Source organism: Terrapene carolina, unplaced genomic scaffold, assembly GCF_002925995.2.
Source record: "Terrapene carolina triunguis isolate 2854851 unplaced genomic scaffold, T_m_triunguis-2.0 Scaffold211, whole genome shotgun sequence".
Lineage (NCBI taxonomy): Eukaryota > Metazoa > Chordata > Testudines > Emydidae > Terrapene > Terrapene triunguis.
Window position 1 is genome coordinate 3,863,075 of NW_020664562.1, and position 14,087 is coordinate 3,877,161.

Below are 14,087 nucleotides of genomic sequence, written 5' to 3' on the forward strand. Positions count from 1 at the left end.
TACTGTGTTCCTCACATTTAGGGACTCCTAGAAAAATATTAACTCCATTAATTGCTATAATTTACAGAAACAGACTTTAAGTAATGATGTTATTTACATCTATTTTTTCTGCAAAGTTTAATGCATAATCAACTTATTATTAGGGGATACATGGCATAATTCTGTGTTATCAAGTTCTCTATATTTTCAAACTGATGTTTAAGTTGTTACGTGACTTTTATTAGGTACTAAAGCATTCATTTGCATTTTATTTTTTAGTATAAACTAAATAATGTTTCATATATTGATCTGAGAGTATTTTAAATACAGTGTTTCTTTTCAGGAAGGATTCAGTACCTAAGTTAACCATGGTGTGGAATATATATTACATATCCCTGGTGTTATTTTCAGCATCCTTGATTCAGCAAGCTTCTTCTCAAGGTATTGTAACATACAAAGCCGAAGAAGGCTGTTTGGAATATTTGGAAAAATAAATTAATACAGATAAATGATTCCTTCATTGCAAACATGTCTTAAGAAACTACAACATTTTATAACTAATTTACCAACATGGCTATCATGATTCAGTTTGCCAAAATCTGAGAATCCTTTAAAACATATGTCAATATAAATTGATCTTTTAAGTGGAATAATTTGTAAATCTCAATGTCATAAAATGTATATGTACATGCTTTGTGTGTATCTATAACTCTCTTTCTGTAGATATAAGCTGCATATCCTATTGCCCTCTAAATGATATAGTTAGTCAAATCCATTGCTGATATCATCCAGTGAAGTACTTGCAATTATATCACTGATTAATTTGGCCAGGAGTGGTTAGATACTGATCAGAATCATAACAAGGCATGTACATAACATGCTAACTAAACACTTTCCTTGTCAGTAACGTATTATCTGAACACACTTTTGATACTACCATGCAATCTTCTAGTGGCATTAATTTCTCTAATATTATAGATTCTTTTAATTTCTCTCTTAAAACTTGGCATCTACTAACCAAGATAGCGTCTTTTTTTGAAAAATGGAAGGAACTACAGCATAGCAAATATTAAGCTTGCTGCTATAATTCTTAAGCAATTTAAATACTTAAGTTTCGGCTACTGTACTTAAATACTTAAGTACAGTAGCCGATATTACATAGTTGTATAGCAGTAACACAAAAAAGTTCTCAACAGCTCTCACTCTTTACAAGGCAGGAATCAAATTTTATCGACTCAGGGCCCGATGGAACTCCCTTTCAAGCGAGTGGGAATTTTTGCATTGACTTCAACAGGGATCAGACACTCACTGCCAGGAAAGAATGCACGAAAACCAATTGTGGTTTTGTTGGGTTTCTTTTAAGAAATAACTTCTCATCCTACAGTTCATAAAATTGTCTTTTAATCTTGAATCCAGATTTCACCTGTGTTCTCTCCTCACCCATCTCTCTTACATGGAGGGGCAACTGTGGTGTAACAAGCTATGCATAAGGCTGGTAGTGAGGAGACATGGGTTCTAACTCCTGACTCTTTCACCTACTCATAGTGTTCCCTTTGACAAATTACTTCACCTTAGAACCGCAGCTACTCTTTGGAATACTGCAAGTGAAAATAGTTAAGTATCAGGGGGTAGCCGTGTTAGTCTGTATCTACAAAAACAACAAGGAGTCTGGTGGCACCTTAAAGACTAACGGATTTATTTGGGCATAAGCTTCGGATGCATCCGAAGAAGTGAGGTTTTTACCCACGAAAGCTTATGCCCAAATAAATCTGTTAGTCTTTAAGGTGCCACCAGACTCCTTGTTGTTTTTGAAAATAGTTACTTGCCTTTGTAATAAAAAGTGCTATGTAAATGCAGAGTTTAATTATTATTTTTATCCCAACTCCTCCCCTCCTTTTGATACACACACATATGTACAGTGTTTGTTGTTGAAAATGTTTCTTGTCTCCAGTGCTGTGTTATGTGTTATTTCTTGTTGCTTCTCAAGATTTCAATTCACTGTCTTGAGTCTTTTTTTCAGCTTGTTTACTAAATGTACAGTCTCCTGGTTCAGATTTAAGGATGCTTCCCTTGCATTTTTCAATTCCAGAAGGGGAGGCTATTAGTACGCTAGTGTGTTTTCATTTACTGGGGGTATTGTTCCAAGATGATTGTATGATATAGAAGAACAAGATAATGGACTACAATTAGAAGTTGTGGTGATTTCATTGTGAAAACAGTCGTATCTGTCACTTAGGTTTTCATCTCTAAATGCACAGCTAGGGAGTTCCCCCACTATCTTTGATTATCCGTGATCTCCCAGCATTGAAGCCACTCTGTAAGATGAATGTTACTCCGCTGAAAATAAAGAATCCATATGAACAAAAAGAAAGAATATATTTTATCCTGTTGTGCCGGGCTGGGACCCAATGATTCCTAAATTCTAATCCTAGTTCTGAAACTGACTCCCTTTCTGACATCAGGCAGTCCCTTAAAGTGCAGTCTTGTTCTTACAGTCACTTGTCAGAACAACATCACAGGATTCCTTTGTATTGTGATCTTATTCACCCGTGTACAAGCAAAACAACTTTTTTAAATGAGCAGCCTTGCAAACTCAACCTGAGATCTGAAAGTCAACCAGGGTTGTCTCCTGCTCCTACGCATCATCACCAGTAATAAAGATTATACAGCCCTAATTATGCTGTCAGTGGCACCTGTGCATCTCCAGTGCCTTCTGATTCTGCATTTAAGGTATGTCTTCTGGACTACTGGAACAAAAGCAGTGAAGACAGTGCAGCATAGGTAGTAGGAGTCCAGCACACACATGGGTCCTTAGCCTGATCTGAAGCCCATGCTGAGCTATCTTCACTGTTGTTGCCTGTGCTAGCTTGATAGCTTTTTCTGTGTAGACAGACTCTTAGTTATACCTCTGTAACCACACAGAGCCTTCATTGAGATAGCACAGGTGTAATTGAAAGCAGAATATGGCCTTCAGAATTTCTGTTAACTGATGATAAGCATGCAAGAATTTAGCTTGCCTTTCAGATCCCAGGTTGAGCTTGCAGTTGGAAAAAATAATCTTTTATTTGTAATTGGAGCAAATTTGTTCTGGAAGTCACCAAACAAAATAAACATTGAAAGCCATATAGAGCCATTTTTACAGTTATTTTCATAGCAGAATTGCACTGTCTCAGTGTTCCATCTGGAATTTATTACCTAATTTTTTGCAAAATGTTTTGAAGAAGTAAAACTTTCTATTCAGATTAAACATTGTCATCATCAGTGGGATGCAAAATTAAAAGGTGAGATGGAAAACAAGTGTGGTCTTACCAGTCAGTTGCTTTTTCTAAGCTATGACCAGTAAAATACAAATGCTGATAGCTCACAATACAAGTGACTCATTCAGTATGACAGATGGCCACGCACCAATCCCCAATTCAACATACTCCCAAAACTAGGGCAATTGAAGTTAGCAAACACAGTACTGGATGCAGACCTGAACCACACAGTTGTCTAGGGTGACCAGCAAGTGTGAAAAATTGGGACAGGGGATGGGGGGTAATAGAAGCCTATATAAGAAAAAGACCCCAAAATCGGGACTGTCCCTATAAAATTGGGACATCTGGTCACTCTACAGTTGTCCCCTATCTATTTCCATAGTATACCAAACCAAAACTTGAAACCTCAAAACCCCTGAACTTTAGTATGTTTGAAATCTGTCTGCATTTGTAAGCTCAGGCTCATTTCTAATTTTAAAGTAGAATATGAATTTATGCATTGTGATAATATGACCATAGCTAGGGTGACCAGATGTCCCGTTTTTAAAGGGACAGTCCCTTTTTTGGGACTTTTTCTTATATAGGAGCCTATTACCCCCTACCCCCGTCCTGTTTTTTCCACAGTTGCTATCTGGTTACCCTAACCATAGCTCAGCATTCTAGATCTTAGTATTCAATATAGCTCAAAGAATACACACAAATTAACATGTTTTGGGCCCACTCCAACTCCCAGTTAATGAGAGTTTTGCCACTGATTTCAGTGGGAGCAAAACAACTCATATTTTTTTCATATGCAGTCGATATATTTTGGTTTAACTGGAAAGAAGAAACCTGCCTCCTACAAGCCACATCAGGGTTTGACTTAAATTAGTGCATCCAAACTTTGAAAATATCCCATAGCAGAAACCTTTTCTTTTGCAACTATTATACCCCCTAATATAGGGCCCAATCCTAGGCCTACTGTAGACAATGGAAAGACTCCTATAAATATCAGTGGGAGATGGATTGGGCCCATTGTTTTTTTTCCCCCCTTAAGGATTTCATTTGCTTAGTCATTATAAGCAAAATCATTTTACTACTTTGCCATTCGCTGTTTCCTTACAAACCATTCTAGTTTGGCAATGTTTAAAACTAGTATTGTATGATTTTAGATTTATCAAGCTGTGCAGGGAGATGTGGGGAAGGGTATTCTAGAGATGCTCCCTGCCATTGTGATTATAGCTGTCTACACTACATGGAGTGCTGCCACGATTACAAGAGATTCTGCACAGAGGGTAAGTTGTTAAACCCAGTCAGTTTCTACAATGATGAGCTCTGCTCTTATTTCCTTTTGCACCTGTACCTTGTGCTCTTCTCAATGTTTATACGTCTCTTTCGCTTTACTGTGTCTCTCGTTTCCTTCTCATAAATGTTGTATCATGTCTGAATACAAGTTTTTCATGGATAATCACCACTTCAAAAAGTCCAGTATTCACATTTACAATAATTAGGCTGTCACTAAGAAAAGTGCCCTGCTTTAAAGACTGGCAGAGCAGCACAGAAGGGGTTAATATTTTACCTGCAATTTGGGGCCAATCCTGTTCAGTGCTTTTTTAAAAAACTTTTTAAAGCAACATTTTAAAAACCGTGGGGGCCAAAGGCCATGATTCAAAGCCCAGTGAAGTCAATAGAAGTCTTTCAATGGACTTTGCATCAGATTGTGCTATCAATTTTTAAGCCAAAAATCACTACTGAATAAGGTATTCCTGTTTAAAAAACTGATGGCTCAATATGGACCTATACATTCTAAAGAAAAAGTACCGTATATACTCGATCATAAGCCGGTTCGTTTATAAGCCGACCCTCCCAAGATGGATAAGTAAAAATGGAAAATTTTTATAACCCATTCATAAGCTGACCCTATAATTCAGTGGTCAGCAAACTTTGGCTCCCGGGCCATTAGAATAAGCCGCTGGTGGGCCGAGATGGTTTGTTTACCTCGAGTGTCCGCAGGCACGGAGGTAAACCTAAGTAAACAAAGTGTCCCAGCGCGCCAACTGCTTATCCTGACGGGCCGGTACAGCAACTGGTGGGGAAATTTTGGGGGGTAAGAAGCTGGGAGTCAGGGGAGTAACCCCTGTGACCACCCCCCACATGACCCCACCCCTACCCCAGGACCCCTACACTCTTCCCATCCCATCCCACCCCACCTTATCTGGGGAGGGCCAGGGGGAGGATGTCTCTTACCTGGCTGGAGCTGCTCCGGCAGGCTAGGCAGCGTGGCCACAGCCTGCTCCGGTGGGCCAGACCGGGTGGCGCGGTCGCAGCGTGTTCCAGTGGGCTGAGCCGGGCAGCACGGCCACAGCGTGCTCCAGCGCCCAGGCGGCGCGGCCACAGCCTGCTCTGGGGGGCGGAGCCAAGCGGCATGGCTGCAGCCTGCCAGCCAGAGCTGCTGCTGCTTCAGAGGCTGGGGGGAGAGCAGCGTGGCCAGAAGAGGAGAGACTCTGGCCCCGCCTCTTCCCTTCTGGCTGTACTGCCTCTCCTTGCTCCCTCTGTTGGGGGGAGGGGCTGCGTCCCACCTCTCCCTCCCTATACCCGTTCATAAGCTGACCCCCTTCTCTGGTGCTTCCCTTTTTTACTAAAAAAATTCAGCTTATGAACGAGTATATATGGTAGTTGAAATTTGCCATCTTAAAAACTCACTTCTGTTTCTATTTGCTGAGTCCATGTAGTTGAAAATGTTGTGTGGGAGACTGATGGGGAAGAAGATAGAATGAATACTGGACTTAGATATATTTTTCCTATAATTGACATGCCCCTGAACAGTGCAAATATGCGTGTTTCGATCTGTTTTTACAAGGATTTTGGCAAATTAGGTTAATTGTGAGGCAGCAATGCATTAAATTCATGTTTATGACTAAGCGTTTGTTCACAGAGTGCATTAATCTGCACCAGAGGGATGTGAATTCTAGGGTGCACAAGTGTGTCACACTAACTAGCCTGTGTGGACTCTGCTGGTGTGCATTAAAAGTTCGCTAGTGTACGTTAATATAGTCCTGTTTAAAACAATACTATGTTATCGTGCACTGGGGAACTTTGTGTGTGTGTGTGCCAGCGGGGTCCACATGGGCCAGTTAGTGTGCAACATGCTAGTGTGCACTATAATTTATACTTTCTGGTGAGGACTAATTGCTCAATGCAGACAAGCCCTTAAGATAACCATGGTGTACTATTCACTGCAGTTCTAACAATGCTGAAACATTCTAGGGTAGGATTTTTTAGTTCTATCATTACAGAATCATAAGTCGCAACTCTGTTACCCTTACTCATACTAAGTGGTACATTACTGCACAAATAGCCCTATGGAAGGGACCTGCATTGTGATTAACCCAGTCTAGGGTGACCAGACGTCCCGATAAAATCAGGACCGTCCTGATATCCGCCGGCAGCGCTGGTTGTTTTTTTTTTGCTCCGCCGGCGGGACTGACTCCGCTTTTTTTTTTTTTTTTTTTTTTTTTTTTGCACACTCCCCCCCCGCCCCCCCCATGTGTCCCGATATTTTCTTTCCCTCATCTGGTCACCCTAATCCAGTCATAAATATTAAACTGAGTGTATTGATGGCTCACATAAACCTGATTTGAATAAGACAAAAACGTTAACCTGCTGAGCAATTTCAATATTCCTTCGATTCTCTTGAATGATATGTTTGTCTGAAATTAAATGTTGCAGATTTTCTTTATTATACAATAGCCTGTTTAGTTACTACAGGCTAGATTTTTAAAGGTCCAGAGGTAGACAGGCAGTGTACCTAAAAACCTTTAAAAATCATGCTCTTTGTGATTTAAAAAATGTTGCTATATGTTCTGTTTGCTGAGCACACTGGCCCTGATCAAGCAAAGCATTTAAACATGTGCTTAACTTTAAATATGTGAGTAATCCCATGGAGCATAATGACTGACTAATTGATTTTGGCGTTAGCAGGATGTCAGAGATGTTTATGAACGCAACTTTTCTTATCACTGTAATTTAAGAGCCAACTCCAGATCTCATTTACAGTGGTACATATCGGGAGATAAACCACTGACATCAGTGGAACTACTCTGGATTTCTATTGGTGTAAGTGAGGTCAGAATCTGGCTGTAAATTATCCTACCAGCACTTAATTAATATTTAACCTAAAATAGGATTTTGAGCCCTGCACATAATCAGAGCTGAACTTCAATAGGAAGTTCAGGCAGAGAGAGGCTACAGGATTGGGTTCATTGCCTGTATGCTAAATAGTGTAACTACCAACTGATTGCTTATTTTGATCCCGGTTCTGGGAGGTACTGAGTATCCTCAACTCCCAGTGACTTCAGGTCCAATATGACCATTGAAATAGTAAAATTTGTATCTGTAATACACATCCTATACAACGTCAACAAATATGTTAAGATACTGTAAACATTTAAGGCCAAATGTTGTCCTTAAATGTGTAATTTATATAAAATTCTGATGTTAATGGGAGCTGCACACACTCTTGCAAGCAGATAAATTGACCATTACTATTTATTATGCAGTGCAAGAAACGTAGTGGTTATTAAAAGTTAAGCCCCAATGGATTATTAAGAATAGATAACAATTCAAAATGAATTAATACTATATAATTATACATCTAAATATTAGTACTGATATTACATTATGAAAAGGTACAAAAATAATTTTGTACTTAATTAACATTGGGGACAAATTTGCAGAAAAGGACTGTGTAATTTTCTATGCATAGCCATTTGCACGTTCCAAAAATAGCATGTGTATATCAGATAGTCTAACCCATGACATGTTCAAGCAAATCCTTTTTTTCATGTGCACTATTTTTAATGTTGGCGACACAAATAATTGCTCATGCAAAATGGTGTAGAGATTGAGGGGCCCATTTGAAAATCTGGCCCAGTATAACTTTTTTGTTAAATCTAAATTCAGTCCCTATTTGAAACATTTTACATCTGGCCCAATATTTCACAGACATCACCTCTGACTAGGGGGAAGGAAATCCTGTTCAAAGGAACCTTCTTATAGTGAACTCTGAGATAATGAAACAGCTTCTAGTGAAGCAGAATGTAAATTCTAAATTGTTTCAGTACACCACAATGTGCAAACTGCAGTTCCAGTTACAGCGCATGATTCCCAACCCACTGAAAGCAATTGGAGTCTTTACATTGATTTAAATGGGCTTTAGATCAAACTCAGAGTGACTACGTGCTTATATGAAGTTGTTCTTTATAGCAACAAAAATTAATGACTTCACTATAAAAGGGTTCCACTGTAGGACAACAACAACAACAAAAGCGGGCAATAATGCTGAACCTCTTGCTTTGCCTTGTGTAGAACTCTCCTGTAAAGGACGCTGCTTTGAAACTTTTGTAAGAGGGAGAGAATGTGACTGTGACGCAGACTGCGAAAAATTTGGGAAATGCTGTCCAGACTATCAGAAACATTGTGAAGAAGGTGAGTGTACTTTCCTTATAAATGGCTTTCTGTATTTTATGTATTTAATATAGCTGCCTAAGTGTTGTAGCAGATTAAGAGCCCCACATATGTTGTACTTAATAATGCTCACATTAAAGGAATTTTGCCATTAACTTCAATGGAAATAGCATCAATCATTCCCTTTCATTAACAGAACCCTCGCATATGGAAAACAGGAACTATGAGGAGGTGATTAAATGAATGGTCTGGTTACATTCCTTTATTTGAACATAGATGCTCTGAAATACCTACTGGCATTCTTCTCTGAATTAACTGCTCTGAGCTACCTTCTGAGTCTTCTAACTGCTAATGCTTTCATACAGTCCTTAACTAGTGATAAAAAAAATTCTTTAACAAAACAGACTCTCAAGAGTAGGAGCTTTATTATGAACAGGAACTGCTGAAATCACCAGAAAGAAAAGAATTTGTAGGGAATGATTTTTTAAATTTGTTTTTTTTTTTTAGTCTTTATATGGAACATCCACACCCCCACAATTCTAGGTCCATGATTTATAATAATATTTTCAAGCCTAGATTCTTTGCAGGTATAACTCCACTGACTTCAATGTCATTACATGCAAACGTAGAATTTGAAGGTTTAAGTGTGGGGAACTGGATAGCTCAGAGTACTGGTAATGGGATATAGTCTGAAATTTACTCTACCTGCAGAGAATCTGACTCTATGCACGTAGGGTACAGAGAGGTTAGACAAGAAAATTCACACCCCCACTCCCCATGCAGGTGTTCCCTGTAGGTTAGGGTTGATATGTATATGGCAGGGTAGTGTGAGAAACCATGTCTTGCTGCTTTCCAAGCTGCACCTGTTCTATGGATAAAGGCAGAACTTCATTCTCCAGGGAGATCTATTCTAAAGCTTTCAGTAGCACTAAGACATGGATTCAAAGCATGGAAGCACATTCTTAACTTTACTCATGTAAGCAATCCCATCCTATTCTGCAAAGCACTTAAGCATATACTTTAAGCATCTGCTTAAGTGCTTTGCTGAATCTGTGCCTTAATACCCTTATCTGCATGAAACTGATATATGCAGCTGGCACTGAGATACTGCCTTCTGAGATCACAGGATCTCCAGGACATTATTGTAGCCAATTTTAAAGTCAGCAGTTCAACAATCAACATGAACATTGTGAAAAAAAAAATTAATTACCATCCCAAATGTTATTCTGTTCACAGAACATTTTTAACCAACCACTACCAGGTTTTTTGTTTTACTTTGTGTGAAAAAGTGAAAACATCTAATTAAAGTCTTGGGAATATTGTACTAACTCATGAACATCACGTGAATTTAAGGTCTAAACTACCAGGCTGCTGCCTTTGAATGTTTCCCTCTGTCCATTTGAACTGCTAGGAAGATTCTGTGCACCAGGTGACACTGTCTGATTTTCATCACTGATTTGGGTTCCCTACCCTTTTTGCTTCCTGCTTTCTCAGACCTCTGCTTCAACACTGACTCTTTTCAGTTAGTGCTTAAAATAAGACCTTCTCTTACTAATGCAAGAGCAGAAAGAACTAGATTAAAAATACTATGTTCTTCTGCAGAATTATTGCCTACAAAAATATTTAAATTATTTGCTCATTTCTAAACTATCTAAGCAAAGTTTTGTTTATAGTGAATACTTTCACTCCACCTCCCCTAATTTCCCAGAGAAAGCAATTGCATCATAGATCTGCAAGTAACATTAGCATTGCATAGCAAAGGAGAAAAATAGGGAGGCGACCACATTTTGCTCCAAAGCTTAGGTGTGTATCTGCTATTCAATGTTTAAATTGGAGGAAATCCATACGAATGGTAGACACCTCTTTTGCTTTCACTGCTCAGTCTGTGGACACTCTTTAAATAGCAAGCAAGCAAGGTTACTTAAGAATAGTTGACCTAACAAAGGTGAATTTTTTTAATGTCTTACCAAAGTTTTTAATGAATATCACGTTGTACCATGTTAAAAATGTCATAACACACATTGCCAAGTCTCATTTTGTAGCAGCAATGGAAAGAGTGACAGAAAATGTACAGAATTGTCTAAAATGAAATTCAGTCAAATTGTTATCTTGGGCCGCAAGTCCCCTAAGAGTTTGACAAGTGGTCAGGGTTATTTGCAAAGGAGCAAAATCAATGACCAATTTAGAGCCACTTTAAGGCCCCTGTACTGTACACTTCCAGCATGATGGGTAAAAGGGTCTTAGTGTTAATAAAAATCAGACCTGACTTTTTTTTTTTTTTTTTTTTTTTTTAGAGCACAATCATCTTCATCTGTAGGAAGAAAAATGAAATTCACATTTTAATTTTATTGTATTTCATTGAATTCCCTAAAGCTGTAGCAATAAACCATTTTTGAATGGCTGAAGCTAACTGGCAGTTAGACCAGTTAACATTTATTTGTTTACTTTAAAAAAAAGATTTTAGGGGACACCTTGCAGAGTTGGCCTATATCCTGACCTTGTCGTGGCTGCTGAAATTCAAGCTGCCATGTTGATCCTATCTCCTCTCTGCAATGTTGATTCCAATCACTTCAATCTCTACTAGGCTAAGAACATAAGCACATAAGAAAGGCCGTACCGGGTCAGACCAAAGGTCCATCTAGCCCAGTATCCTGTCTACCGACAGTGGCCAATGCCAGGTGCCCCAGAGGGAGTGAACCTAACAGGCAATGATCAAGTGATCTCTCTCCTGCCATCCATCTCCACCCTCTGACAGACAGAGGCTAGGGACACCATTCCTTACCCATCCTGGCTAATAGCCATTAATGGACTTAACCACCATGAATTTATCCAGTTCTCTTTTAAACTCTGTTATAGTCCTAGCCTTCACAACCTCCTCAGGTAAGAGTTCCACAAGTTGACTGTGCGCTGCGTGAAGAACTTCCTTTTATTTGTTTTAAACCTGCTGCCTATTAATTTCATTTGATGACCCCTAGTTCTTGTATTATGGGAATAAGTAAATAACTTTTCCTTATCCACTTTCTCCACATCACTCATGATTTTATATACCTCTATCATATCCCCCCTTAGTCTCCTCTTTTCCAAGCAGAAAAGTCCTAGCCTCTTTAATCTCTCCTCATATGGGACCCGTTCCAAACCCTTAATCATTTTAGTTGCCCTTTTCTGAACCTTTTCTAGTGCCAGTATATCTTTTTTGAGATGAGGAGACCACATCTGTATGCAGTATTCAAGATGTGGGCATACCATCGATTTATATAAGGGCAATAATATATTCTCCTTCTTATTCTCTATCCCCTTTTTAAATGATTCCTAACATCCTTTTTGCTTTTTTGACTGCCTCTGCACACTGCGTGGACATCTTCAGAGAACTATCCACAATGACTCCAAGATCTTTTTCCTGACTTGTTGTAGCTAAATTAGCCCCCATCATATTGTATGTATAGTTGGGGTTATTTTTTCCAATGTGAATTACTTTACATTTATCCACATTAAATTTCATTTGCCATTTTGTTGCCCAATCGCTTAGTTTTGTGAGATCTTTTTGAAGTTCTTCACAGTCTGCTTTGGTCTTAACTATCTTTAGCAGTTTAGTATCATCTGCAAACTTTGCCACCTCACTGTTTGATGCATTGCCGGGGTGGAGCTCAATAAACAGTTCACACAAATCATTGTTAATATAGCACTCCCAAGTAAAAAAAGATTTAAAAAAATGTACAACTTCTAAAGGTAATTTTTTGTCCTACATCCTCCTCTATTTTTTTTTCATGAAAAGTCACCTGCCTGGACCTGATCCAACTCTTGCTGATTTCACTAGGAGTTGATCCAGGCCCCAAAGCATTTTCATTCAATAATTGCATACATTCCTCAATATAAATTATGGGCTCTATTCTGCCAGTCTTATTCACCTTGAATACTAGCTTAATGTGTCACTAGCCCCGTTGGTTTCCATGGGACTACTTGGGGAGAAAGGGACTACTCAATGAGTGTAAGGATGATCACATGAAAGTTCTAATAGTTAAAAATGCATAAGCTACATTTATTTCTCTTATGATATTTATAAGCGTCTTTGATTGCAACAAAAAAAAAAAGCTTGTACATCTTCTGAGCTCTAGCTATTTCTTTCATGCAATTTACATGGGCTCTTATAAGGGCTCCCCTTCAATGGGTGGGGAGAGGTGGGGGAAAGGTTACAGGGATGGACAGGAGGCAGTTGGGTTGATGTCAAGAGAAGGTCACTGCACTGCCCTTCCTGCTGACCAGAAGAGTGGTACGCAAGTGCGCGCATTTATACCCTATGCATACCCAGTGAAGCCATCTTTTACCCACCCTCCCACCTATGAACCTGGCAAAAGGACTGACTCCCTCTTGACAGACTGTGGGAATTACACTAGTTGACCATTTCCTTGAGGAACTGGGAAGGAATTTTTCTCTCTTTGCCAGATTGGCCAACGCAGGGTGGTTTTTTCCACCTTCCCCACAGGAGGTCTGGGGTCCACTGGGGTGGAGTAGGTTATAATTAAGGCTACGTTTTAGTCACGGGTATTTTTTTTGTAAAAAGTCAAGGACAGGTCATGGGCAGTAAACAAAAGTTCATGTCCCGTGACCTGTCCATAACTTTTACTATATACCCGATTAAAACTTGGGGAGGGGGCATGGCTGCTGCAGGGGTCATGGCCCGGGGGATGCCATGGGTGCTTGGGGGTGCCACGGATGCTTGGGAGGGTGCAGCCCAGGAGAGCACTGCGGGTGCTGGGGAGGAGCGGTTGGTGGGGCTGGAGCAGGCTCCCTACTCGGCTTCTGGGAAGCGGCGACCTCCAGCTCCTAGCGCCATATGCTGCCGCCACTCTGCCCCAAGCCCCAGTTCTGCAGCTCCCATTGGCTGGGAACCAAGGCCAATGGGAGCTGCGGGGGCGGTGCCTGCAGGCAGAGAAAGCATGTGGAGCTAGGAGCTGAGGGAGGGGAGTCCCTGTTGCCTTTCTGGGGAGCCCCTTCCCCCCAGGTAAGCACTGCCCTGCACCCCAACCCACAGCCCCCCCACAGCCAAACTACTGCTGCTGGGGGGCAGGGGAAGGGGAGGGAGAGGGCGAGACTGCCCCAGCAGCAGCTGGTGCAACTAGCCCGGGACTGCCCGAGCTGCTCAGGCGGCTCTCAGGCCATCCGCACTGGCCACTGCAGAAGTCACAGAGGTCAGGGACAGTCATGGAATCCATGACTTCCGTGACCTCCATGACAAACACGAAGCCCTAATTATAATGTTGCAACTTAGCATGTAAAACTTGTGGTAGATGTCCAGTGCAGGTACTTGGTATGGAAGGGATACGGTTATCGAATAAAGTGGATTGGGAAAGGATTTGAAGGAAAGCAACCCTTAAGAGAGTCGAGTAAGGGAGGTTTGATGCTCCTACA

At 40.3% G+C, this 14,087-nt stretch overlaps 1 protein-coding gene across 1 annotated transcript in view; it reads left to right on the plus strand.

Moving 5' to 3' along the window:
• Positions 1 to 347: 347 nt before the first annotated feature.
• The window catches only part of LOC113407488 (proteoglycan 4-like), a 38,013-nt gene continuing 24,273 nt past the window's right edge, over positions 348 to 14,087 (plus strand). The window contains exons 1-3 of the mRNA XM_026656077.1: positions 348 to 420; positions 4,388 to 4,510; positions 8,583 to 8,702. Coding sequence (XP_026511862.1) covers positions 348 to 420; positions 4,388 to 4,510; positions 8,583 to 8,702 — 316 coding nt within the window. The remainder of the gene's footprint in view (positions 421 to 4,387; positions 4,511 to 8,582; positions 8,703 to 14,087) is intronic.